We start from the raw sequence: 27,944 nt of genomic DNA on the forward strand, positions 1-27,944 counted from the left end.
TTATTAGTGTATTAAAATTCGTAATTAATTAGCAAAGCTTAGATAAACAAGTTTATAATCAATTGACATAAATTTCGAAAAGATAAAGATAAGGTTTGCCTTTTTATAAATAAAGTTTTAATGAAATGTGCCAGTGTAACATGAAAATTTTTAAATCATAAGCGTTTCTTTCTTGGCGCAAATTTAAAATGTTTCAAGTCATAAATTTAAAATGTTTTAAGTCGTAAATTTAATTTCGGTTCTCAAAATATTTTTGTCAACTTTATCTTTAGATATCTAACATTTTCTTTATATTTGTTTTTAGTCTGCATTATTAATTTTAGTTAATCCGTTATTTATTTAATTAAAATATAAAAATATTAATAAGATAATAAAATAGTTTAAATACAACAATTAACTCATTTTTAACCATGCAATCTAATGAAGTAATATGTTTATTATATTATACAAATAAAATGCTGTTTACATTTTTATTTTATTTTTAATAAATTATGAAAAATCTTTTTATTTTAATTATTTTTAACGTTTTATTCTCTAATTTAATTTTAACGTTTTTCTCTTAAAAGTGTTGTATTTTATGAATAGTTATTGAAATTATCGTGTAGTGTAACATGTTTATAACTCTGGTATCAACATCACGAAAAGGAAGATCAAACTAATATTATTTAGCAGGTTGTTCTAGTCAGCGGCAAGAGCATGAGCACAGTTACAGTTAGTGTGAATTGCAGCATCTCAACGTTGAAGCCATCTTTTGCTTCTTCTTTACGCTTTCGTCGCCGCTCATTTCCGCTCCTTTCTCCTCGTTCCGCTCTCTGCTTCTCTGGTAAGCTACCTCCTCACTCACATCGCTTTTCCTTCTCTTCCAATGGCCACTCAAATTCTGCTTTCCGTAGTTTGCGCGTGTCAGAGAAGCACTTTTAGGTATATTTGGTGTGAGAACAGACGATCTACCGAAGCAGGATCAGAGAATTAGGATACAAATAATTGAATGATTGCAACCTATCGATTTGATTCAACTGTAACAATCTACTGATAATTGTTGAATTGCATGTTAATTTAGATTTCCTGCAATTGTTCTTGCTCTCGACGTGATTTCATGTGCATAACTCATTGTTTAGTGAATTACTAGTTCGGAAAAATAATGATTACGGTATTATTTTTATTTTTTTAAATTTTGATGTTGTCGTTCCGACTTTCGCTTGGATTCTGATGTTATATATTTTGCTTTACTTCCCGTTCTGTTCTGGTGCGTGAATGTTTGCTAGGCCTGTCAGAGACTATGGATTGCGGTGGTGGTGGTCCATGCGTGTTTCCTTTGCACCGTTGCAAAACCATTCACCTGGTTCGTATTGGAATTTAACTCAAGTTTTCAGTCAACATACTGTCTCCCTTGTGAATTTGAAGCTGACATGTTATATATTTCATTATCAAGTACATTTAAGATTGCACTATGCAAATTAAGGCACTACCTACTTATAAAACGCATATGTCCAGGTCAGGCACGGACAGGGGATCCACAATGTGGAGGGAGATAAGAACTACGACGCATACATGAAACCTGAATATTTTGATGCTCATATTACGCCGTTAGGCTGGCAAGAGGTAAAGCACCGCAACTTATTGTGTGAAACATTCTCAGAAGGGAGAAGCTTACATGCCATGAATCATGATGTGGTTTAGAGAGGGAAAATATTATTTACTGTCATGAATGTGTAATATTTTTTGCTTCTGACAGGTTGACAATTTGCGAAAGCATGTTCGTGATTCTGGGATTATGAAGAAGATTGATCTAGTCATAGTATCTCCTTTACTGAGGTAGCAACATGCGTTTGCTTCTTTAGTGTGCGATTCAAATGCTTTATATGGATTGAGATATGTCTCTTTATTAATATAAGAATACTTAATTTCTAAACTCTTGTACAAAAACAAAAAAAATCTTCAGAAGATCGGGTAATTATTCATTTTTCATTTTCACAAATTTCCCATGTCATGTGGGCATGGCATGCTTTTCTTTCTTCTAATTTTTAATTGGCTTAGACCTCCTCTGTGTTTTCTGGGAATTTTTTTTGGTATGGGAGCACTGCACTATTTTGCAATGTAAATGTGTGTTGTGTTTATATTTGTTGTATCTTCACTGTGCAACAGGATCAGCTTTTATTGATTGATAACTGTGGACTATGGTTGTGTCTGACTACTTTGAAGCAACATCAGATCGGCAGTCTTTAAATTTGCACATTTTGAACATTGGTGTGACTTAATCGTTTAAATAATAACATGTGCAGCAAATCCTTGGACCTGGTATTCCAGGTAGAAATTATTGCGGCAAAATGTAATTGCCGTCTCTTTAAATGGGAATTTTTTTTGTCTTGGAGGAGATTGGAGAGGAAAGATAAAGTTGATCATTGAATTGGAGACCGGAAGATAAAAGAAGTGGTCATGTCATTCCGTTAACAACAAAATCAAATGGTTGGGTATTTAAGTAGAAATAAAAAGAATTTTGGACATTAGAAAACTTTTATTACAAACTCAATTGGAAATATGCAAATTTATGAGGTACTTAAAACTTAATTAAGCCTAGAAATTATTATTCTAACTTGTTCCTGTTATGGATTGTCTTCGTGAATGAGGATGCATTGGTTGAATAAGGCTGTATTGGGTTATATATTTTGATATTCTAGGCTTATGTACTTCATATTGGAATATTTTTCTTATGAATTGTCTGAAATGCCAAAATATGTAAGGTTTTAGGACACTACAAACTGCTGTTGGAGTGTTTGGAGGTGGTGAGGGTTACACAGATAGAACAGATGTGCTACCTCTTATGGTGGAAAATGCAGGAAACAGCAATCGTGCTGCAATTTCGAGTCTGAATTGCCCTCCTATTGTTGCTGTTGAACTTTGTCGGGAACGTCTGGTATGTGAATTTACAATCTAACATTTTTCTATAAATTAAGACGTTCTTCTAGGAGACAATTACGTATCATATTGATTCATGTACTACAGCGAAATTTCATTCTCCTTCACGGCTTTGGCAAGTCTCAAAAAAATGGATATCTTGTAACTAAAAGGGGGCGGGAGGAATTCAAAATGTTTTCACTTCCCAGTCTATAGACTATTCCAACATTTAATGTTAGGCACTGAGATTGAAGGATGGAGGAAGAGGAATATTTAAATTGAGCTTTTAGTGCATTGAAAATAAGTTCAGATTGCCAACAACATTGAGGCTGGTTTCATGCATGGATGTGTCAAATACTATATCTGTTATTGTTGTTGTTATTGAGATCTCATATTGACTATAGATGTATGGCCAACATAAAGCTTATAAAGGCTTAGCCAATCCTCACATGATGAACTACTTTTAGGGCTTAAGTTAGGCATGGCTCAAATTCAAGATGGTATCGAAGTCTGTCCTTGATCACAACCCTTAACTATCCAGAATTCTTCATACCCCAATGACTTTCCTAGTGCAATACATCTTTGCGTTCCAAATGTCAAGTTTAGATGCTCTGAACTTTAGACAGCACAGCAAACAACCTTGAGGCTGTTTTCACATTGGTGTCTAATAAATAATGTTTCTCTCTATTATTATCTTTATAAAATAATGTTTCTTTTTATTAGTTCCATGTCACATATTACCATGGTAGAAATTGTTTTCTTTCCCAATTGTCAGCTTCTTTCGTAAGCTAGTCAACAATTAATCTACCACATAACTCTGCTTTCACAGATGTGTAAATTTACACAACTCTTTTAAGACACAAGTTTCAAATTATTCCCATCTTATTCTAGTCTAATTTTGTTTGCAAAAATAATTCACTTCAAAAAATGGTAATTCTAATTATATTTTTGTTTTGCACTCTGATGGTTTATTTGATGAGGTTTATTCTAGCAAGGCCACAATTTTAAGGCATACTGATACATGATGGAAAAGCTTGGCAAACTTTAGTCATTTAGCTGGTGTTGCTAGTTGGCGTTTACACAAATTGAATAAAATGATTTTTTCATTTTTTTATTTCTAATAAAGACTTCAATGAAATAAAAATGTGAAATATCCTGTTCAATAAACTTTGATATTTTTCTATGAAAGATTGAGATTATTTTACAAGGTTATTGGATATTGATGTATAAAAATATGAAATCACAAATTAAATTTGAATCTGGGTTTCATGTAAAATCACTAAAAAGGTTAAAGGTTGCTTCTTCATTTACTTTCCCCACCACAATATTGTCAGAATTTCTATTTTATGTTTATATTACAGACAATATTAGTACATTTTTTTAGTTTTTATATAAGCTTCCTTAAGCTTGTTATTGAGGTCATCATGTGAACCTTTACAGATTTCTTCATGTGTTTTCTCATGCAGGGGGTTCATCCCTGCGACAAAAGAAGAAGCATCAGCGAGTATCAATCTCTCTTTCCTGCAATTGATTTTTCACTGGCAAGTAACTACACTTTTTCACGTTATGCGTCCTTGTGGTTTATGATTTCATGGAAGACGGATATCATTATTCTTTCGCTGTACAAAACTATGGCATATTATAATTTGTTCTCAGTCACTTTTTATTTTCTTTTCAGATCGACAGTAATGAGGATACTTGGTGGAAGACCGATGTTAGAGAGACAAAAGAAGAAATTGCATCTAGAGGGCTGAAGTTCATGAACTGGTACGATTCAGTTACCGGTTGTTTTATACTTTTTGTTTCCCCGGGGCTTTAAATAGCTTGACCAACTCCTTCAACCCCACCACTGCTAGATTAGATATGACTACTAGAACACTAGATCCAACCTACGGAACATAATGCTATTCACATTTAACATTGCCAAATGATACATTACAGTCAGGTGAATCTGATTAAAAAAAAAAAAGCTTTATCTCCCTTATCGTGCATAGTAACCACGACCTAGAAGCGGGACAGAACACCCTATTTGTGTGAACACTTAGTTGTTGGAGCCGTGACATTGGAGGAACATATCCAAGTCTTAGAGGTATCTGAGGACTACCTTTTCGGGTCTTTGAACTTGTGTGAGAATAATTTGCATAGAGTCATGCGTAGTAGATGTGAATCATGTGATTATTCCATGCTTTTTTCGAAAAGTAAGCTGACCTTCTCTTCCTATTGTGAACGATATCTATTGGTAAAATATTACTCAGCTATACTGAATTTGGGAATCACACTAGAACAGTATTAGTAGAATTGAACTTATGTTTACATAGTTAATACTTGGTATATTCCTACTTTTTAGGCACTAGAATAGTATATATCTTCTCTATAATAAAAAGATAAGATCAAATTGTCTTTCCTGAAATCAATGTTGCCTTCAGGTCTAGTATTTTTAGTAGTCGATAGAAACTGCTGAGTAATGTGTGAATCTTCTCCTAAGAGGCTGTCACGGGAATCATTAGTGTCTATCACACTTTTGCGAAAAATGAATAGATAACTTCTTACAGACTATTTTATGTTATTGGAGCAGATGTATTGTTGGCTATATTAATTCGTATATCTAGTGATTATTGGTATTTAAAGATTTATGCAATTTGTTATGAAAAGCACAATAAATATTATTCCTTCTTCCTGTAACTTTGCTTTTCTCTTTATGTTTTTGTCACTTGAATTTACTATCAAATACCCTTTTAGAAACATGCCATCAAATACGAAGTTTTATATCTTTTAATATTGAAAGTTATCTTTATATAATTTTTCCTTATATTCTTGTTTTTTTCCTAATAACTTCGATGATTTTTATCTAACTGGAAATTGCCATCCAGCATGATCTCTTCATATGTGTAACTCCCCACTTTACTTTTCACTCCATCCATCACAGGTTGGGGACAAGAAAAGAGAAGGAGATAGCAATTGTGACGCACAGAGCATTTTTGTTTCACACTCTGAGTGCTTTTGGAAATTACAGCCATCACTTGGAGAAGAAGGAATTATCAAAGCTGTAAGTTCACCGATGCCTTGCATGTAGTTATTTGTAATCCACATCCTCTAGAGCGAACTGAGTTGATTGTTGTAATCCTTTTTAAATGAAAACATACTGGTTATTCATGGATTTCACAACAATTTAGTTCCCACCGGTTTTGTTTGCATTAGTTCAAAAAGCACCATTCCCGTTGTTTTCAGTCTTGTATGCTGTTTCATGCGGTGCCTTAAATTTTTAAACATCGGCTGACGTTCATGTAACTGGCGCGTCTATACATGTTCAGCGATATGAAATAATTGTCTGGTTTCAACAATTCTTTGCAGCTTTGCCAACTGTGAGCTTCGCTCTGTAGTCATTGTTGATGGGTATGAATACGTTCTAAACAATTTTAAGAGCCCCCTTTCATCAGTCGAGATTTTTTGATTTATCTCTTACCTTGTAGTGTGACAGGATAGGATGCCCTGACCACAGCAATTCAGGCAAGAGACCTTCAGGATGCTTAAAAGGTTATGTAGAAATTTATGTATTTTATATTTCATAAATCATGATTAAAATTGCTTATGGAATACTTGTCCAACCAACTCATTCTTAAATGAATCTTGAGTTATGACAATTGACTGTGACGTGGAATGTATATGTTCGCTTGTGATTATAAATACTTATGGTAGGTTAACAAATAATAACTCAATTAACGATAGAGGAAACAAAATGACCCGTTTTAACCTTACTTACTATTGACCCATCATAAGTAGGCAGCTTGAAAGTTCTAACCTCATCTAGAGTACCAAATTTTTGTTGTAATTTATATATATGAGTTTTTAATTAGTTAATTAATATCTTGAATCGATTAAGTTAAAAAGATAATTAGTTATACATGTTAAAATTTTCTATTATGTTTAATAATTTAAATTATAATAGTATAACTTATTTGTATATTTTAACACAAAATAAAAAGGATATTTTTGAAAAAAACATAATTTTATTGATAAACTAGATCATCCCGCTTCTAGCATGTCGGGTTGGTAGGCTGGGTTTGGAACGGATTGACGTATAAGAAATATCAATCCATTTTATTATATTAATGTAAAGCTTAGGTCGATGGACAAATTTAGATTTACTGTCACTTCTAATTAATGAATAATTGTGGGATACATTTATGCCTATTAATAAAGAGAATTACTGATAGTCTCATATCTACTCTTATTAATATAAATTATTTTATTATGTTATTTTTTAAAATTTATAACTATAATAAAATTATGCTTACCTTTATTAGTATCAATTAATTTACTATTTTAATTTTTAAATTACATAATTGTTTTTTTAAATATTAATTACATATTTAGAATAAAGTTATAAAAATTATTAATTTTTATATTATTTCTTTTAATGATTATGATAAAAAAGTGGAAGAACACACGTGTTTCCACTATTATGAAATAAAATGGACATATTACTTTTAGTCATGGTTTTTTAAGTGATGCTTGATTTTGTCTTTAAATTATTACCACTCTTCTCTGCATAAATTATTTCCCATGAACTTATGAAATCATAAATCGTTTGGAAAAATCGGATGCCCGGAGTATGAAAGCACAAAGCATTTGCTGTAATGGATGCCGATTCCCCAAATAATAAATCCAGCCACTTATAAACCGTATGCAGCAACAACATCTTAGCTTCAGTTGGCCTTCAGAACGTCATAATATGATGCGGGCTTTTTCTTCGACTCGCCGCAGAGTTTCTGAACAAGTTAGGAACAACTTTAACCCAAAAAAATCATAATAAAATATGCAGAATGACAAAAATAAGTTATATATCACATATAAACAGTGGGAGGCCTTATTAAAATGTACGAACCTCAACTGCAGAGGCTACTCGCAGAATAGTGGCTTCCGCCCATGGTCCACCCATTATTTGCAAACCTATTGGAAGTCCCTCTTTATCGTAACCAATCTGCAGAAAAAGTTGGTACAATTATACTGTATAGGATAAGTTTCCAGTTTGGATTAACTTTTAGTTTATCGAAACTTCTCAATTGAGACATACAAATTTCGTAGTTACAGAACAGTCCTTATAAATTATTATGGAGAACACAAGAGTTTAGCATTGATTCAATTAAGTTGGTTTTAACAAATGTAAGGAGCAGAATTCATTATACTTCGTTGATTCGTTTTATTTTCTAATCTTATAAACACTTGCTCAGAAATTTATCCAAACTGACTAAATATTGTTCAAAATTAACTATAATAATGGCCTTTAACTTCATAACAAAATAACAAACATTATTCATGACAGACACTCACCGGGACAGAAATGGCAGGGAACCCCAGAAGATTTGCAGGAACAACGAACTGCATAAGGTTAGCTGAAAAAGAAAACTGAGTTAACACATGTAAAGAGAAAAGTTATTACATAATATGCAGAGTAGTCGTAATCATGGCATGACACTTTACTTCGACCGGTCTTGAATGATTTTGTTCTAATAAGGAAAAATGAATCAAGAGACCATTGTCTTAATACAAACCCAATCCCAAAAATTTTAAACATGTTTTGTACTAAGGTCTGCTCAACTGGAGTACCAAATGTTCAGTGTAAATAATTGCCACCAACATTGAACCTTCTTCTACTCCTGATAAAATAGTTTATGGATTCAAAGTCTTACGGCTATAGTTGGTGACACTTTGATTTTTTTTATCTACAAGTTCAAAGATCACTCACTCATGTTGTATCAACGGAGAAATTTACTTCGGGCAATACTTAGATAAATTCTTTATATTATTATATTAAGCTCTCAAATTAAATAATAAAGAATACATTTTTTTTTTAATTCAGGGTCATTGTTAATGAAGGCTCTATGTAATGTTAGAAAATCATCCACATGTCAGTGTTAGATTAAAAAACTTAATTACAAAACTTCAGTGTAATTTTATATACTTCTGATACAGTTTTCTAATAAAAATTAAAGTGTCCTAACTCATTTAAGGTAATCATTAGTTACCGGAAACATTAATTTTAACAAGAGAACACCAAAAGTGCTTATAAATTTGCACTGTCCTTTATATTATGACACTGTAACAGTGTGTGATATCTGATATAAAGTTAATTACAATGCTGCAATGGAAATCATTTCAGAAGAAAAAGTATCATGAAGCTGCGACTTAAAGGTAACGCTAATTGATTACCTGTAGTCTGCATATCTGTTTCACCACTTTTAAGAGCACTAGGAGGTATTATGGGTGCTGTCATGCTGTTATAAACAAAAGACAGTTCAGGTGCAGTACTTCCATATCAAGTATTTCAGCCAAAACAACAAAACCTTACATCCAAAATAAGATGTTGAACTTTTTAAAATTTCCATGTCAATGATCTTTGTTTTTCAGTCCCATCCTCCCCAAAATTATCAATAAATAACCCATAAGAGCTGTTACTAATAGAACAGACCAGAGACGATCACATTTGATAGGACCGTTTGTCTTTCAATCTTTTTCTTTCTTGGATGGAAGAAACATATGACTTGGTGGAAAAAATAGAAAAGAAGAACACAGAAGTCGTGGGTTCAAGTGTCTTTTCATTTATCTATAAAAAAAAAATAAGTAGAACTTTATGCTATTATGAAAATACATCTATAATCATACCAATAATGCCATCAAGCATATACACTGTTATCAATATTGTAAAATACTAATTCCCAAACCATTTAAATAATTATAAAAGAAAGCAAACCCGCTTTAGATCAACTGAACTGAATTTGGTAAAGTGCAGGTGCCCTTTACACTAAGGAGAACTCTACCATGTTATACATACCCAGTGGTCGGAGTTACTATGACATCCACTTTCTTGAAAATCTCCATGTGGTAATACATATGCCTTCGTCTGAAACATTTACCATAAATTTTAGAATCTACAAACACATTTTTAGTATGGTTTACATTGCTCAATCTGCTGTGATGGTAATTAATTTAAAAGATTGAAAAATGATACTTTGACACCCTTTATTTAAGATACAATTACTTGACAACTTTATTATAATGGTATAATAATATAACATTTAAAAATTATCTTGTTTATTTAAACATCTATATTATTATATTATTATAACATGTCTTCAAGTACTTGTATACGAAAAGGATGTCAAGATATTGTTACTATTGTAACATATCATTTTCCAAGGTCATAAGATTGTCATATTTATATAAAGTCTTGTCTCACCTAATACATTGAGCAGCAACATAATCTGCTGCTGTAAATGACCGAAAAAGTGCCAAACTTGTCCGAGTATCATATGCCAATTTTGCACATTTCCTATGGAAGTAAAGAAATAGAGTAAACCACAATAAACTTTCATAGCAACAGCCAAATATTAACGACTTTTAATAACAGATCAGAAGGTGTCTTTTAGCAATTGGACTACAAAATGAAATTACCAGTACTAGGTTTCAGTATATATTCAAACATACCCGTCCGCACAATCAGGATTCAGCGAACACAAGCATTCAGAGCCAATGGAAACGACATGAGCAGTTCGCATCTCAAGAAGCTCCGGTATAACGATTTCTATCATCTTCAAATAAATATACAGTACTTAGCGCTGTTTAAATCTACCATGCTAGTGCATCACATGATAGAATGATGAACTTACTTCACAACCATGCTCCTTTGACAGCAGATTAAGTGCATCCTCGCATTTATCAGATATTTCAGTTGAATGCACGTCGTTAAACCACTTCACAAGAATAAATATATTATTTAGAAGTATGTCACATAAAACTGCACAAAACCTATTGGAAAGGATAAGGCAATTACCGGAGTGTACTTCCCTATTCTTAAAGATCCCAAGGCATTTGAATAGTCACTGGATGACAGAGTTGGCAAACAAGGTGGTGACTACAACCAACACAAAAGTATGCGTCAAACTAAGTAATGGCAAAATTTTGTATAGAGAATAAAGTATAGAATAACTGACTCAAGAGTTTGTTTATTACTTTGTATGTCATTTACACATCCATAACATAGAATTAGAGGAATAAAAGAGACCATATGATTTTGAAAGAGTAGTAGTACAAGGGGAGCGTACTATGTTATTATAGTTACGGGCTTACTTGGTTATGCCTGGGACAGAGAAATTGCCAAATGTCAATCTATTCTCGTAGGTTTGATACATCCGCTTTTCAGTTAGTGCTTTTAAATGACTGAGGTCCATGTTCCAAAGTTCAATCATAGTTTTTCTTTTTACTAACTTTTGTTAAGGGATTTTTCCAAGAACTACTATGCGTTATTTAATGAAAAATTACTTCAAAGAGACTAACTCAATCCACAACATCAGCTATGTAGTTCATTCTTGAATTTAGTCTTGTGACCTAATTCAACTCAATAAAACGAGTTTTTGAGATGAGAATTGTCCAAGCTTTATAAGAACTAAATTGGTCACATCTTCAGGCAATTAGTGTACTTGAGGTTCCAGTTAAGGCAGCCCAAAGAGGCCATAATAAGGCAGGCTTAGGGTGACCATAATTAAGGCAATTTTCCAACAACAACAAAATTTACCGGTCTTAAACTGATTCTATTTGCTGGTGATGCCCCCAACATTGCCGCATACCTGAATCATTAGGACCAAAAGATCTGTTATATATCTTCAAAAATCAAGCCATACTGACAAGGGTTTTATACTCGATATCAACAACTGAATTACTAAACCAAATACGTGTTAGTCTGAAAAAGGAAGCATAAAAGAGAATGCGAGAAGTATGCATTGCATACACTAGCATGACGTCCTCCACTGATGAAGCAATGGGACCAATAATTTCCACAGTCCCAGAATCACATAATGACCTGTAAATAAAACCAAAAAACAGGATGAAAGCTCCATAAATTACAAATTTAGCTAGCCAAACACTTCAGTTGTTTTCTAGCACAACTAAATAATTTGTTTCTATATCTTTTTTAATTCTAACCAACGGAATAGTGAATTCCACAAACTCTGGCACATCAAAATTTTGGAGACTTCATACTATTCAGGCATGTTTCCTTTTGAAATTAGCTAAACAAATGAGAGGATCAAATGATTTTAAAGACTCTTGAGCGAGTGCGACAAGAAAATGCATCCGGTTCAATATTGAAAGATAGAAAAATGTTGCTAACATCGGTAGAACCTGCTTTCACGATATCTATTCTCCACTAATGCCTTGTAATAGAGTCAAGAAAATGAAAATTTCATAGAAACTATAGAATTGCATTATATTACAATGCCTGCCAATAAAAAGCAGAACCACCACAAAAGGAAGAAAAATCCAAACAAAAAAGAGTTTCTTCACCACTTGGAAGACCAGACTAATTGCCCTATATTATAATGAATATTGACCAGTAAACTCAAATAACTGGCAGAGCCTTCAGTCACTTAGATTTTAGTCATTCAGATAAACTGATAAAGTAAGATACTTTCATACCATCACCATCTGATGGTACATTGAATAAATAAGCTAAGACGGAAACAAAAGTATTTTCAAAGAAATTTAACTACTGATTTTTTTCCCTCAGTCATGAGATATTTGGTTCATGTATTTTAAGTCCAATACAACAGACTTTCTTCAATTAGTCATAAAGGAGTTTCTTCAATATCTTGTTAACTAAGTTTTCAACCATGGTTTTCTTCTCCCTTTACCAAACTTCTCAGGGTCTTGTCTTTTGATGTGAATGCCCAGTGAGAAAATAGTAATTTCATTTCATATAGGAAATGGTCAAAATCCTAACCCCAACTAGTAAGAATAGGATCACAAATCATAATTTTTGCTACAATGTGGTACAAAAGTACAAAAAGAAAAACTTTTTTAAGGAGCAAATACTACACAAGAACTAATAATGATTGACCCATCATAAAAGTACAATAAATTACCCTTCCATGGTTGTCCGCCCATATGTTGTCTTCAATCCCACCACACCACAAAGGGAAGAAGGAATACGGATTGAACCTGCCATTTTTCAAAAACTTTAAAAATTAATTACATACAAAAGATAGAGCCAAAAAATTAGTTTAATACATTAGATTTGTACAACCTCCACCATCAGTTCCCAATGCAGCAGAACATATTCCAGAAGCAACAATTGCAGCTGGACCTGAAGAAGACCCACCAGTATACCTATCAGGTGCATGAGGATTTCTTGCAGTTCTGCAAATCACGAAAAATTAGTTGAGTAATTGTCAGAGATTGATTCTGATGAACACAAGAAGCAAACCAAACAGTTCAGTTTTCAAGGTTAAGAGATTCAGGGGAAATAATGGTGCGGAAAACTCTCCTTTACTTCCTAGAGGTCTTTGACACGTGTCCTTGTGATAGAAACTTCTTCTCAATTCACATAACTAGGGAATAAGGCACAGTAATTGCATAAAACTGAGAAAGAAACAACAGAAATCAAAGAAGAAAAGACAATTCAGGTCATTTGACAGACCTTTAACCTCACGCCTATTTCCACACTCAGTTCCTGTTTACCAACCCAACCCCGCTCCCTTCCTTCCTTTTAGTCCCTTCAACAGACTCCTTATATGCTTGTAACTGTCACGTTGGCATATCCCCTTACTCAAGCTCTCTACATTTTACACGAGGGTGCAATACCAGGCTACTCTTCTACATCTTTATATGATAATTGACACAACTTTGTTATGGGCAGAAGTCTATCATATTGACATATCACATTTTGTGTCTTTCAATAATGGTTCTTAAGTTTCAAATAAAAAAGATGAAAAACAAGTGAAGTGAATGACAACACAAAGACATTTGTTAATATATTTACTTGTCTCCTGATATGGAAAGAAGGAAGAATGGACTAAATTTAAAACCTGTAAATATATTAGGTAGAACAAGAGATAATTATGTTGATAGGGACATCATATTTAAATTAACAATATATTATAAACATACCCATAATTAGGATTATTTCCTGTTGTGCCCATTCCAAACTCATGCATATTTGCTTTCCCTACGAATATGACACCGCAGCTACGCAGTTTTGAAACACAAACTGCATCCTTCTTTACAGTGCGCACCTCATGCATCCATGTTGATGCACCTGTCATCGTCAAAAGAAAATTGCAAGGCTTTTTTCAATTACTGGACAAAATATTGTGCAAGATATACGTGCCCTTAGACGGGATATACTTACCCTTAGATGGATGAGGATAACAATCAATGTCATCTTTGATGGCCATAAAAATTCCATCCAATATCGATAATGGATTTCCTACATTATCAAAGTCCAAGAACGTAACTTGTATAATTGTGTGTCTGAACAAAGCCAGGAAATTGAAAATACAAGTAGTAGGAACCACATGTCAAACAAACTGCACAACACAACAATCAAGCTAGAAAGAGAAAGCATAGTGGAACGTATATGCAATTTCCTCCTTCACCTTTCATTCATTCATGTTCATCACATAAACATTAGAATCATACAGGATTACCTGCTTCAAACCTCTGAGTAGATGCTGCGGCCTGCTCTCGGATTTCTGCAGCCACAAAGGATATCAACAGTGGTATAGGAGGTTTACTTCTTCCATTCTCCTCTATAATGGAGATGATGCGCTCAGCAACCTATAAATTCAAAGTGAAATTGTTTCATTTTACAATTTAATTTGAATAAAGAGAAGACAAAATTGTACTCAGTTGATACCAACAAAAGGTGAATACCATGGATGGGGTTACTTTTCTAGATCGAAAAGCATGAGCATAGTCACGTATTTTCCAGTACCGAAAGGATGCATGTGAACTTTCCCATAATTCAGCAACATCATAATGTGGAAGACACTGCAAGGCAGACATAACTCGATCTTCAGGTCTCCCATCTTCTTCAAGGACAACAACACCAGACTCCGCTTCTAAAGTAACATCACAAACATCAAGGCAGGTTATATTATAAGCAAGAGTCATCAAATGCAATGCAAATAATTTGACACAAGGACTAATATCCATTATCTAAGGGAATTTTGTTCCTCCTATCCCATTCTCATCAAAGAACTTCACATTTTAGTAAATCCAACAGATCAACCAGCCTGCAATCTAGCGTATAATTATACTGAGACTGCAATATTGAAAAGAAGCAATGCATTCATAGAGGAGGAGAGGGAGCCACCTTGAGGTGGATATTCAGGCTTAAACATGGGCTCCTCGGGTATCACGGTGTGCTGCAATATCTGTCATAATAATAATAAAAAAAAGAAAGACGTACAACATTTAGTCAATTTGTTATGCTACTGCCCAGCATTCTCAACTCAAGTATTGTTCATAGACAATAATGACAAACTGAAACAAAAGCACCGTTAACTGTGAGACGTATGAATATACATTAGTCACTAATTTCAGCTACAAAACACAAACCTCCTCAATTTTATTTTGCTTTTTCAAAACATCAATTATGATAGGGCCGATCAGCGGAGCTTCTAGTATCCTCACAAACAATCTAAAAATAAATCCAGTCAAATGAGGAGCTGAAAAAATAAACAAACAAACAAAAGAGAGCAAAGAAAAATTGAATCAGATGTTAGTAGTAGAAATAGTAGTAGAAACTGAAAATTCAACTTGATTGCAGAATAAACAAGCTAAATTACCTTGAACTATTTCACGTTGGTACTTAACTGAGGACAAGTCAACGTCCTTGGCTGGCAACATTACACGTTTTTTTCCCATTTTCAGATATTTCAAAACACTGACGATCCTCTCCTTTCAACTTCTTAACTGAATTTAGACCTTAAAAATAAAATAACAGAAGTAAATTCTAATCACCAGGAGAAGAAATCACGAAAGCGAAAAACGAAGTTGGAAATTGAAATCGCAGGGGGAAACCTAGCAATTTGTTATTTGAGCGATGAAGTTAACAAAGTGATTCTAACGCTTCTCATTTGTTGGGAAGCTTCGATGGTTCTGAGAATCCGGCCATGTGTCGCTATCATGTGGATGATGTTCCATAAATGCTCTTATCGCAAAAATCACCTTCCACATTCAAATCTCTCTCACAGTTGGTGAAACCAACAAACTCTCTGACCTTGTCTTCTGCTGCATTAAAGTCTTATACCTTGGCTCAGACTGTTGCAAACACTGAGATAAATTCTTAATTAATTTATAATTAACTCAGATATATAAATTTAATCCCGAGAAAATAATTGTGTTCTTTTTATTTATTTTATCAGTGCATTATGTTAAACAAAAGTCAATTCAGTATTTCAAATATAACATCAGCAAGTAAAAAAATTAGATATTAGGAATTTCAGTGAGATAGGTACTATTATTAGGAAAAAAATATTGGAAATTTCAAATTTTAAGAAAAAAAATCATAAATCAAAATCAAAATTTATAATTTATAATTTTTTGAAAAATAAAAAACAATGTCAAATTTCACTTAATAAAAAATAAAATCTATTGAAACTAAAAATTGAAATTCCTTAATTTTAAAGTAGTACAAACTTGTGTAAGGCTTTATAATTATACTTTATAGACGTATTCAAATATTTGTCCTTAAATATTTTTTAAAATTGTATTAATTGAATTTTACAAACTTAGTCGTAAATATAATATTTGTATGAAAAATCCATAAATTAACATAATAAATTTAGTAATTGATATAATTATTGATTTGGTACCCCAATTTTTTTGTTAGATTCCATTTGGTGATCATATTTTTGGTTTGTTTAATTTAGTACTTCAATTATTTAAAAGGATTTCAACATTTGGTCCTCTCCATTGAATTGAAGTTAATACCGTACGGGACTAGGAATGTCAAAAAAATCCGTACCCGCGGGTATCCGCCGATAAAACCCGCAACGGGTAGGAAACGGATATTAAAAATGGATACCCGTTACCCGTGGGTACGGATATTTTTGATACCCGCATATTAACGGGGCGGATACGGGTATCATAGTATCCGTACCCGTGGATACCCGTACCCGCTAATCTTTAATTCACAAAAGTACTCTCATATATATATATATATATATATATATATATATATATTAGTAAAAAACATTTTGGCCTAATTTTTTCTAAGTTGCACATCTAGTCTTATGTCTTCATTTTTCAAACTTCAAAAGTATTGGTATATTGTTTTCTTTTAAGTACACCCCTCGACATTCTTCTCTTTCCTTTATTTGAAATTGGACATATACATCAAATCCTATATAGACAATGACTATGCCTGTTGTCAAATGATGAAATCAAAATAAGAATACTTGGCATGTGACAATTAAGGTTTATTATTTGTTTATTTTTTAGGAATCAATTGGAGAAAGTGAAATTTTTTATCAAAACACTAATTAAAAAATTTTCATTGTGTTGAACGTCATTTTATATCTACTTTTATAATTATTTGGACTTGTATAAACTTGAGTTTATTTGAACATTATTTAAAATTTATGACAATGATGTATTTTATTTTATTTTGTTTGAATCTATGATTAAATATTTATTTTTTAAATAATTTTATAAATACCCGTGGGTACCCGTGGATACCCGCGGATATGAAAAAAATAGGCGGATACCCGCATAACGGATACCTGACGGATATGGGTATGGATACGGGGCGGATATTTATCCAGTGGGTAGGGTACGGGGGAACTACTACTCGTACCCTACCCGCTCCGTTGACATCACTATACAGGACATGTTTCAAGCTGTGAAATTTTTAATTTTTTTAATTTTTTTAAAATTTTAATTTTTTTTTTCACAAAATTATAAATTTGTCACGTGTTAGTTTACCATCGTGCGACGTGACAGCTTACAATCATGACACGTGGTAATGATAATAATTACTTTCAATTCTTTCCTCTATTTAAATTTTGGGTTTAATTTAGTATCACATTCTTTAAAACATCAAATTTTGTCCTCTTCAAGTTGAGACCAAATTAGTAAATAAGTTTAGTTACAACTTATATATACATGTTACAATAAATTTTTTTAATATATACATCAAATCATTTCACCTAAATACTTAAATTATTTTATTTTTTACATTTTTTACTTTTGTAATTTTTTACACCTTAAATTTTTTACACTTGTAAAAAATAAAATAATTTAAATATTTAGGTACAGTGATTTGATGTATAAATTCAAAACAATTATTTTAACATGTATAAATAAGTTATAATTAAACTTAGTTACTAATTTGTTCTCATATTGGAAATGACAAAATTGGATTGTTTTAAAGAACCAAAGTACTAAATTGAACCAAAAATTTAAATAGAGGACTAAATTGAAAACAATTATTATTATTGCTACGTGTCATGATTTTGTCATGTGGCACGATAATAAATTAACACGTGACAGTTTATAATTTTTTGAAAAAAAAAATTAAATTAATTTTTTTTCTAATTTAGAAAAATTAAAAATTTATGGCTTGACATGTGTCTATACGAACTAGTATTAACTCCAATTTAATATATATGATCAAATTGAATCTTTTAAATAATTGAGATATTAAATTAAAAAAAAAAAATTGGGAACCAAATTGAACTTAACAAAAGAAATTGGGATACTAAATCAATAAATCAATAATTTTACTCTTTAGTAATTTTATGTTAACTATTTTAAAAAAATGTCGATAATATATTTTTATTATTAATAATGTAAAATTGCACTAAGTAGTTTTCCAAACTTTAGTCTAACTAACTTATCTGATCGAAGTGTTTGGATTTTGTCGACATCAGAAGTCTCTGTATGTTGCTAATTATCACGTTGATAAGCTTGACACGCAAGGTTCCATATTTGTCATTCCATTTGCTTCCAGATATTGACATTGTCCCTAAAATGCAAGGAATTTATATTTAATAATCAAATTAAAATATAATTTTGTTCGTGGATTTGTGAATCATTGGTAAGTTGTATATGTAATGGTTGATTTAAAATATAAATTCTTTAGCAACCAAAATTTAAAGTTAAATACAGCAGAGATCGTTTTAATTGTACAAACTAAATTGAAAATAATGGCAATTTATTTAGTTTAAAAAAAACTTAGCAACAATTTTTTTCATGAACCTGGCTTCAATTTTGATGTTTTTTTTTTTTTCATTTCATCTATTAACAAATATGATGATTTCCTTTTACAGCAGTAAATAATGCGTGAAAATTTGATATCACTCCTCTTTGGAAAACATAAACGGAAAAGCTATATTATTTATATGACTGAAACATTCTTGTTTTTTTATAAGTATGTGCTTAATTGATGTTAAAAGATGTAAATAGAAAAGATAAATTTAGTATATATTCATAACATTTTCACAAAAAATGAAGGGAAATTAATAATTTGATTGCTACACGTAATGATTGTATTAAAAGAAAATACTTACATTAAAGATGAATATTATATAGTTGCTAATTTGGTCATAACCTAACCCTTTATTTTTCAATCACCAATAAACCAATTTTTTTCAATTGTTTGGTTAAAATGGGATCCACCACACATTGATAACGACTTTGACTTCAGGATAGAGAGTGGAAGTGAGACTATTGAATTAGTGTGGCCTACCATCACTCTAGATAATGCCAACACCCATAACAAACAACAGTGCCCTCTTCAAAGGGAAACACACCACTGTTAACTTCTTCTTTCTTAAGAAAAAATGTGAACACTCTATTTTTTTTTTTTCATGTATATGATATGTGTTAAGTTCACTTCAGACTAACTTAATTCCACAGAGAGATAAATAAAATTTTACTAATTTATTCTTTAAAATTTATAACAGGTTTAATTTAATATTTAAATTAAAGCAAATTGTTGACAAATATTTTTTTTATTTTATATTGATATATATATATATATATATATATATATAAATTTCTGTATGTTATTAAAACACAATCTAGTCCACATGTATATAAGTTAAATTGTATTTAGATGATAACGTAAAGGACTTATTTGTAAACCACGATCAAATTTTCCACATCCTTTTGAATGTTTAAGGGTCTTTATATTTTTTGATAGCTTTTAAGAAATTGACTAAAATACCTACAAATTAGAAAAAAAAGTATAGATACAAAGGGAGGGCATATCATAGAACAGTTTTTTCTCCATTTGAAACATAGTTTCATTATTACATTTTAAAAATAGGAAACAGTTTTTTTTTTTATTAAAAATATATTTGAAAGCACGATTTACCAATATTTCATGTAATAATTGTTTAACTGTCTATTTTGTAATGGTTTTTAACATTTGTTTTCAAAGGCAAATAAGTGTTTAAATTCCACTTTGGTAGTTATTTAATTGTCTTTAAATATATATTACATTTTAATTTTATCAAAATAATAACCATAATAGAGAAGTAAGGATTGATTTGTTTTTATAAATTTAGCCTGTGAACTTAAACTTTACTCAAAATTGAATCTATAAACTTTTAGTAAAAAAAACCTAGACTAGGTGTAGAAAATAGATTTCCTTCTATCAAAGTCTAGGTGCATATTTTGAAGCCAAGTATGTTTTGCGGTTTATGTTTTCAAGTATGATGACATCACAGTAATTTGTTAGGAAAGAATTCTTCAGTCCACCATTGATCTACAAAATTTCAAGTTCAAACTTTAAACATAACTACCCGATTTAATATTTAATTCTAAGTTTACACAAATTCATCCCCATAATTTTGACTTTAATTAGATGAATTTAATTTATCATCTTATACACAAATTCATTAACTCTCAACATTTAGATTTAAAAAGAACGATAATATTTTGATATTAAATTTGGACAACTTTCTTTTACAACATTGGGATGACATTATCTAAGTGGTTTTGGAATATTTGTTAGGTTTATAGGGAGGGGGTTTCACTGGGGAGATACAATACCAATGAGACCTGAGTCCAACCACATAGGATATTGACATTACTCTCAACTCAAAACCTTAAGGCAATGAGTTTATGAGTCTTTTATTCTTATATATGCTCTACTTTCTCATTTCTAGCCAATGTGAGACTTAGACTCATTTGGAAAAATAAAACCACTTAAAAAAATGGAAAACCACTTAAAAAATTATACCTAAAGTTGTAAGAAAAAGTTGTCAAAATTTAGTAGTCAAAAACTTATTTTCCTTTAAAAAAATAAAAAATAGTTAGAAAAAATAATGAATACCACGTAGAGTGTAACTACATATTTTCTAGTTGAATTTTAAATACTCTTATCTAAAACATCATCTACTTTTGTATAAAATATGATAATCTCAAACCTAAGATAACACAAAATCTTTCAAATAAACTAATATTATTTCTAAAGGAATACATTATGAAGTTAGTTTATCTTAATCACACATTTTGTATCACATTCTTAAACTAATTAATATCATTCAATAAAAATATTTTCACCACTGACAATTACTCTAATAGATTAGAGAAAATATAATGTGACACGCATTTACATACATTTGAAACATTATTTTTCACTCTCCCATTATAAAAATAATGTCAAATGAACGTAGTTATGTCATCCTTCTATTGTCCAATAAATTATATTTGACCATTCACTTGAATTTAGATTATTTGTTGTGTTGACCATCTATTGTGTCTTCAAAATACATTGATGGACACTTATATCGATGTTTTGAAATATATTAAAGAGATTTTTTAAAATACTAACATCAATATCTTTTGAAGACACAACAGATGATAGCACCAAAACAACAGTAAAGAATTTAGACTCCACTCACCTACACAAAATTGTAGCTAAACCATAACTCTACTAGACCACACATCCACACATTTTGAATTCAAATTCTTAAACGCTAATTTCACATATAAAATCTTTTTCTTTTTCTCAGCAAACATATAAACTTCTCTGGCAATCATCTTCGCTCGTTCAGTGAATCATCCCTAAAAATATATTTAACCTAATTGAGATGACTTAAAATTTAAAGACCTGATATTTTTGTAAAAAATATAGACTAATCAAAAGTTAAACCTAAGAATTTTTTACTCAAATATACATAAATTTTCCAAATCATATCGATTCATTCTCAATATATTTTTCTCTTTTCTCTAAATTTTTTTGGGACAACGACTACATTTATATATTATTTAAAGAATATAATATTATATAAAGGATAAAATGGGAAATAAGCTGACACAAAATGTAAACTGCTTCAAATAATTGCCTTGGAAACGGTAAAGTGTTATTCTTCTTATAAATAAATTGACAAATGATTACAGTCGCAAGTTGTATCCAAGAAATAGCATACTCCTCCGTGGTGGAAGCACCATGTGCACCACACTGTAACCACCAAAATTCTAAAAACATTGTTCTCAGTACATGATATAGGCCTCTGCAAACAAAAACATATCTCACCTCATGAAAAAAATACGAAGGAAATTTCTATATACAAGTAATATTTGCATTCATCCCTTCTAATACCTATTATTCACATTCAGAGACTTTTGGTGATTAATTTTGCCTTTTAGTTCTCTCAATACTGTAACTTCATTAATTTTAATAATATAACTAAACTCGATTTTTTCTATAGCAGTGATAATAGTTTTAAATAAATTAATAATATTCTTGAAAGCAATTTTTTTTTTACATTAATCTTTTCTGGGAGTAAATCTTTACATGTTACTATTAAAATGTAATCTAGTTTCTGTGTGTTATTATTAAAATACAATTTACTTAACATATAAAAAAATAATTATATTTTAATAAGAATATGTAGAGACTTATTTGAAATGAAAAATAAATATAAAAATATGGAAGAAAACATAATTATTTATTTATTAACATTTATAAAGTAACTAAAAAATATACACTTCTTTGAGGAGAAAATATCATTCCTCATGTTAAAAAATTGATGTTAACATGCAATTTTATATACCTAGGTTTTTGGTACACTGGAGTAGCTCCTATTTCTCCAATTTAGGTGCATGTCTACTAAATTCACTAGGTTTCACCTAACGTGGACATTCATCATGGACACACTCTTACCTCATCATTATTATGTTAATCTACGTACATAAAAAGTATTTAATATATAAAAATCACTAGTATATTCAGACAAAAAAATACTTTTATGTAGTATTTTCTCTCCTATTTTATTTGGTGTTTAACAAAAATAAGGAAAATGTTTTACTATAAAATAAGGAAAATAAGTGAGAATTTAACTAAGATATTATATAATAATATTACGAAATATAGCATACTCATATTTTTAAAATTTCTGCACCAAAAGAATGTTAAACGATATTTACTAGTCAACAATGACTACTATATATAGTAATAATAAATAAAAGTATAATTGAGATAAAATAATTAGACTTTAAAATTTTAAAATGTTAATTATATTAAGATAGAGAGAGAAGACTAACCATCAATAAGTATGAAACGTAGAAATTATAATAATAGAGTTTTCGTGGAGAAGATAGATGTAATTTGACTAATAAGATGCCAGCCTTACAAGGCACACAACTCTAATTATAAACAATCCAAGTGAGTTATACCTGTATAACGATAATTATAATATAACTTGGAATTCAACTTATCTTTAATTAAATTCCCCTTTTACATGGCATTGAGAGATTAATTTCTCTAACACCACACCAGACTTATTTCAACATAATATTAAGGTTATGAATAGATATTAAACATCTAATTAATGTCTTAAATCTTATAAAGAAATGTGATGTTTTAATGCATTTCATTTCTCCAATACTTATTTATTACTTTTAGCAGTAGAGTATTAGTTTCAGAAAAAAAAAAAAGATTATATAAAATATTAGACGTATTAAAAAAAGTGAGTATTAAGATATTTGAAATGAGAAGGAAGAAGGATATATTATAGTATGAATGATCTCTCATAAGTCTTAAAGGTGTCTCTGCCATGATCCTGTCTCTCTCAACACAAAACAAGGCATAATGGAAGCTTAACAAAGATCTCACACTCTTACACAGAGAAGAAGAGGTGGTAAAAACGAAGGAAGAAGAAGAAGATAAAGATGGAGAATTATTCATACCAATCATACCCTGATTCTGGCGACTCCTCTCCACGCTCCAGAGAGATCGACTTTGATAACCCTCCTCCTCCATGGGACGAACAACAGCAACAACAGCAGAATTACAAGGTAAAGTTCATGTGCAGCTACGGCGGCAAGATCCACCCACGCTCCCACGACAACCAACTGTCATACGTCGGCGGCGAGACCAAGATCCTCGCCGTCGACCGCTCCATAAAGTTTGGAGCCCTGCTGGCCAAGCTCTCGGCCCTCTGCGAGGTGGCGCCGCAAGAAAGCAACGGCAGCAGCCTCACCTTCAAGTACCAGCTCCCGGGCGAAGACCTCGACGCTCTCATCTCCGTCACCAACGACGACGACCTCGACCACATGATGCACGAGTACGATCGCCTCTACCGCGCTTCCGCTAGACCCGCCCGCATGCGATTATTCCTCTTTCTCGCCGATACTCTTCCTTCTCCGCTTCCTGCTTCCGCACCGCTCCAACCTGTGATTAAACCAAATAACGTCGATTTCCTCTTCGGTCTCGAGAAGGGCGCCGGTGTCGCCGTCGCGGCTCAGCCAGCTCAGATTCCGCCTGCGGCAGTCAAATTTCATGATCCGGTGCCGGAGCCCGTCGCGCCACCGCCGGAGTACCAGTCGCGGCTGAATTTAAACCCTGCGGACAGGGTTTCGGCCTCGGATCCGAACGCGATTCAGCGCCAGTTGCAGCAATTGCAAATTGCGGAGAGCGAGCAAGGCGCATACCGGAGGAAGAGCGAGGACAATTACCCCGCCGGTGATTATTACGTTCAGAAGATGCCTGAGAAGTTCCCTCCGGCGAATTTACAGACCAACGCCCAGGGCTACTGGTCGGAAAAGCATGTTTCCGGCGAAGCCTATCCACCGGCGGTGTCCGCTCCGTCCGGTGGAGGAGATGCGCCGGTTTACATGATACCGGCGCCGGGGGGGTTCTATCATGCGCCGGTGGTGCGGCCTCCAGCCACACAGGGGTACTACGCGGTGCAGCGAATGGCTTCAGATGGTTACCGTGAAGCGGCGATGTACGGCGGTGTAACGCCGGCTAAACCGGCGGCTCAAGCGAACTTGGCGCCAGGGCAGCAGCCGGTTAAGGCTCCCGCGTATACGGAAGGATTCGGTGTGATGCGGCCAAGTGGGATAGTGGATAATACGGGTGCGCCGTACGCACAGGTAGCGTACGATAGTGCAGGTGGGAGACAGGTTTATTATACTGCACCGGGTGGCGTAGTGCACGCTCCTCCGTACCAAGGCGTTTTTCCTCCGGTCACCTCTGATCTGAGACAAACTGCGGTGACGTTGGGTCAAGATGTTAAAGTGTTGAACAAAGTTACTCAAGGTTCAGTGTGATTATCCAAAAATAATGGTTCAGTGTGATTAATTACGGATTAAGATCGTGCTTATCGCTGAATATGCTTCTCTTTTTACTTCTTTACTATCTTTTGTTTGAAATCCTATTTATATAATAGGATTAATATTATTAGTATTTTTGTACACTACGTATGTATGGTTATATATTATAATGCTATGTACTAATAATCTGTGTCTTCATTTCATAGTGTTTTTCTTTCTGTTAATAACTTTTCATTCTAATTCTTTTTTCTGTTTTTCTTTGAAATAATTCCCAACATTTCATTCTCACGCCATGGATACTTGCTTGTTAATTGTTGAGGAACAAAACTTAGAGACAGTAATTTCTTAAGTTTCCATCTTTGGCAATGCCGTTTTTGGTGTTTGTTTTATTGGCAAGATCTCCTAGGTTATTTCTTGTCCCAATATTAAAATAAATGTGTGTACCTTCCATTAACGAAGAAACACTACTAAACATTCTTTTAAGTAATGATGATCACGCCGATATCATGGTTGGCCATTGTTACGCCATCATCTTTACGAACTCGTATAAAGGAAAAAAAAAATTAATAGGGAACAGTCACTTTTCTCGCCGATTCACGTCTAATCCTACCCCGTCTTTGTTTGGCCTATAGTGTTCTGTTCTGTTCTGCTTCAATTCAACATTATATACGTGCCAAAAAACAGTTTATTAAGAAATTCAAAGTCTATAAATCATCTTTTTATTCTTTAGAAAACTACTCCCTTTGCATAATTTTCTTTTGTATTGTTCCTACACTGAAATTGAGTTTAAGAAAATTCCCCCGAATCGAGTCTCATGACTTGAACTTTTCCTCTTTCTTTAGAAAAAAGGTTACTCCCATTTTGAATTTCTTTCTATTTAGCATGGATCTCTTAAGGCAGATCATAAACGCTTTTAGCATATTCAAACAAAGGGGTGTGTGTACACAGATTGTTTCATTGAAGAGTCCAAAAAAGATCGCCCCTCAAAGTCAATCACTTTTTTTTTAGTTTAGTAAGATATTTATCTTCATCAGTAACCAGTAACCTTGTCTCGTATATCTTTACTTATGAACGCCTATATGATATAGTTTATATATTATACAGTGAAATTATAAATAAATAACAGGGTGAAATTATACAGTGAAAAGTTGAATAACGAAAAGGTAGTTGAGAATGGCAGAAAGGGCGTTCAAATGTGGGAAATAAAAAAATTGTCTCGGTCTTGGTCCACCTTCTATCATAGACTTTGAGTGTGCATCAAAGGCTAGTCCTACAGAAGGGAACAAAAGTGTTACAATCAGAGCTCAGATATTATGGCCGATTAAGATAATTTGGGATATAACCTTTTCATTTCCCATATAGCAGCGTTTGACGTGTGCGCAGGGTTTAGTTAGACGCTCCCATCCAAAACAAAATCATAATTATTTTTCCTTACGGTAGAAAAAAACAAAAAGCGCAACTATATAACAGGTGGGATTACAATTTCGTTTTTTCAAACACCAGGTGTGCATTTTCTCCAGAATCAAACGCCCATGCTTGCCCCCACCATATCCTCTTCCCTTTGAATTTAAGTGTAGAAGGGTGAGTCTCTTTCACCCCATTTTTTTTTTTTTTTCAAACATCCATTATGGCTTCACACTACCACAAGTCGCTGTTTTGATGACAAACTTCGAGGCGCCGTGGCTCTTTCCGCCAATCTCTTTTGGAAAGGTGGAAGGAGTTGTTACTCTAAATTCATTGTTTTATATAAATAAATGATAACAAAAACCTCAAAGATATTACTAGAAAATAAACCAAATGTTATTAAAAGTTAAATCATTGGGCACCATAGATATACAAACTACAGTTGTATAATGTGAGATGGTTACTTAAAAAAGTCAACACATTTGTTAATTTACATTTAAAATTAAATGTGAGTATAAATCCATTGATTATATATGAGAATATTGAAACCTTATAAATATAAATAACATCCATAATTTTTTTAATAGTATCATGTTGGACTCAAGCTCATTAATATTATAGTTTCTCTGAATATTTTTTACGAAACTCGTCGATAATACTATAACCAATGATTTATCTTGATAAATATAATATAAGTGAAAAATATTAAATATAAATCTATAAATTTGTTATCAGTATATGTCTAGGATATATAATTGTGTTCACGGACTCTTTTCATTAATGTATAATTTCTAACCTACCACGCGTTTACAAATAATTTAAGTTAAGATAAATTCATATATAATAACAAACCCATAAAAGTTGTGTAATCGTAAACATAGAGTAATGAACTTACGCTAGATTAAAGAATAATATTTACACAAATAGAATACAAAATAGTAAAAAATATCTTCATCATCACTAAGAAAACTATATTTTATTCATAATACATTTTATTTAACCTTTATTCTCCCGGAAAATTTGAAGCAAAAATAGAATAGCTAATCAGATCCAAAGGTTGGGTTGGGCTACGAAATTGGATGGGAAAAGAATATGGGTCAAATCATTACTTTTTGCACCACATAGTTTCTTCATGCACCTTTATGGGGTGTGCGGTAGTAAATGCCGAAAAGGTCATGCTAGATTGGTTAATATGAAAGAATGTAGAATTCATGAACATATTATCGCTTACGCAATCTTAAATGTGTTTTATTACGTAATCTATATTGCATAATCCAAAATATATTTATGAATTT

General features: G+C 32.2%; 3 protein-coding genes across 3 annotated transcripts; 2 read left to right on the forward strand and 1 right to left on the reverse strand.

Annotated features, from left to right (window-relative positions):
- The first annotated feature begins 643 nt into the window (after window positions 1-643).
- Window positions 644-6,536, forward strand: LOC114187288 (Phosphoglycerate mutase family protein). The gene is made up of 10 exons (XM_028075499.2): window positions 644-823; window positions 1,266-1,342; window positions 1,495-1,602; window positions 1,736-1,815; window positions 2,749-2,914; window positions 4,362-4,436; window positions 4,574-4,662; window positions 5,822-5,941; window positions 6,247-6,288; window positions 6,366-6,536. Exons 1-10 carry the CDS (start codon window positions 697-699, stop codon window positions 6,376-6,378), a joined length of 897 nt encoding a protein of 298 aa, XP_027931300.1. The 5' UTR covers window positions 644-696; the 3' UTR covers window positions 6,379-6,536.
- An 875-nt stretch (window positions 6,537-7,411) lies between these two features.
- Window positions 7,412-15,992, reverse strand: FAAH (fatty acid amide hydrolase). Its single transcript, XM_028077698.2, has 21 exons — window positions 15,754-15,992; window positions 15,519-15,657; window positions 15,289-15,398; window positions 15,044-15,104; window positions 14,602-14,789; window positions 14,376-14,505; window positions 14,078-14,155; window positions 13,837-13,984; window positions 12,974-13,086; window positions 12,813-12,888; window positions 11,681-11,752; window positions 11,468-11,519; window positions 10,727-10,807; window positions 10,563-10,646; window positions 10,381-10,484; window positions 10,133-10,225; window positions 9,728-9,796; window positions 9,106-9,170; window positions 8,227-8,288; window positions 7,781-7,876; window positions 7,412-7,664 (listed from the first exon to the last, which is right to left on the reverse strand). The coding sequence occupies exons 2-21, from the start codon at window positions 15,595-15,597 to the stop codon at window positions 7,602-7,604; spliced, it is 1,824 nt and encodes a 607-aa protein (XP_027933499.2). The 5' UTR covers window positions 15,598-15,657; window positions 15,754-15,992; the 3' UTR covers window positions 7,412-7,601.
- Window positions 15,993-23,698: 7,706 nt separating this feature from the next.
- Window positions 23,699-25,443, forward strand: LOC114188777 (uncharacterized). The gene has a single exon (XM_028077417.2). It carries the CDS (start codon window positions 23,860-23,862, stop codon window positions 25,240-25,242), a length of 1,383 nt encoding a protein of 460 aa, XP_027933218.2. The 5' UTR covers window positions 23,699-23,859; the 3' UTR covers window positions 25,243-25,443.
- The last annotated feature ends 2,501 nt before the right edge of the window (window positions 25,444-27,944 follow it).

Source organism: Vigna unguiculata, chromosome 6, assembly GCF_037176805.1.
Source record: "Vigna unguiculata cultivar grain cowpea cultivar isolate G323 ecotype 2 chromosome 6, ASM3717680v1, whole genome shotgun sequence".
NCBI lineage: Eukaryota > Viridiplantae > Streptophyta > Magnoliopsida > Fabales > Fabaceae > Vigna > Vigna unguiculata.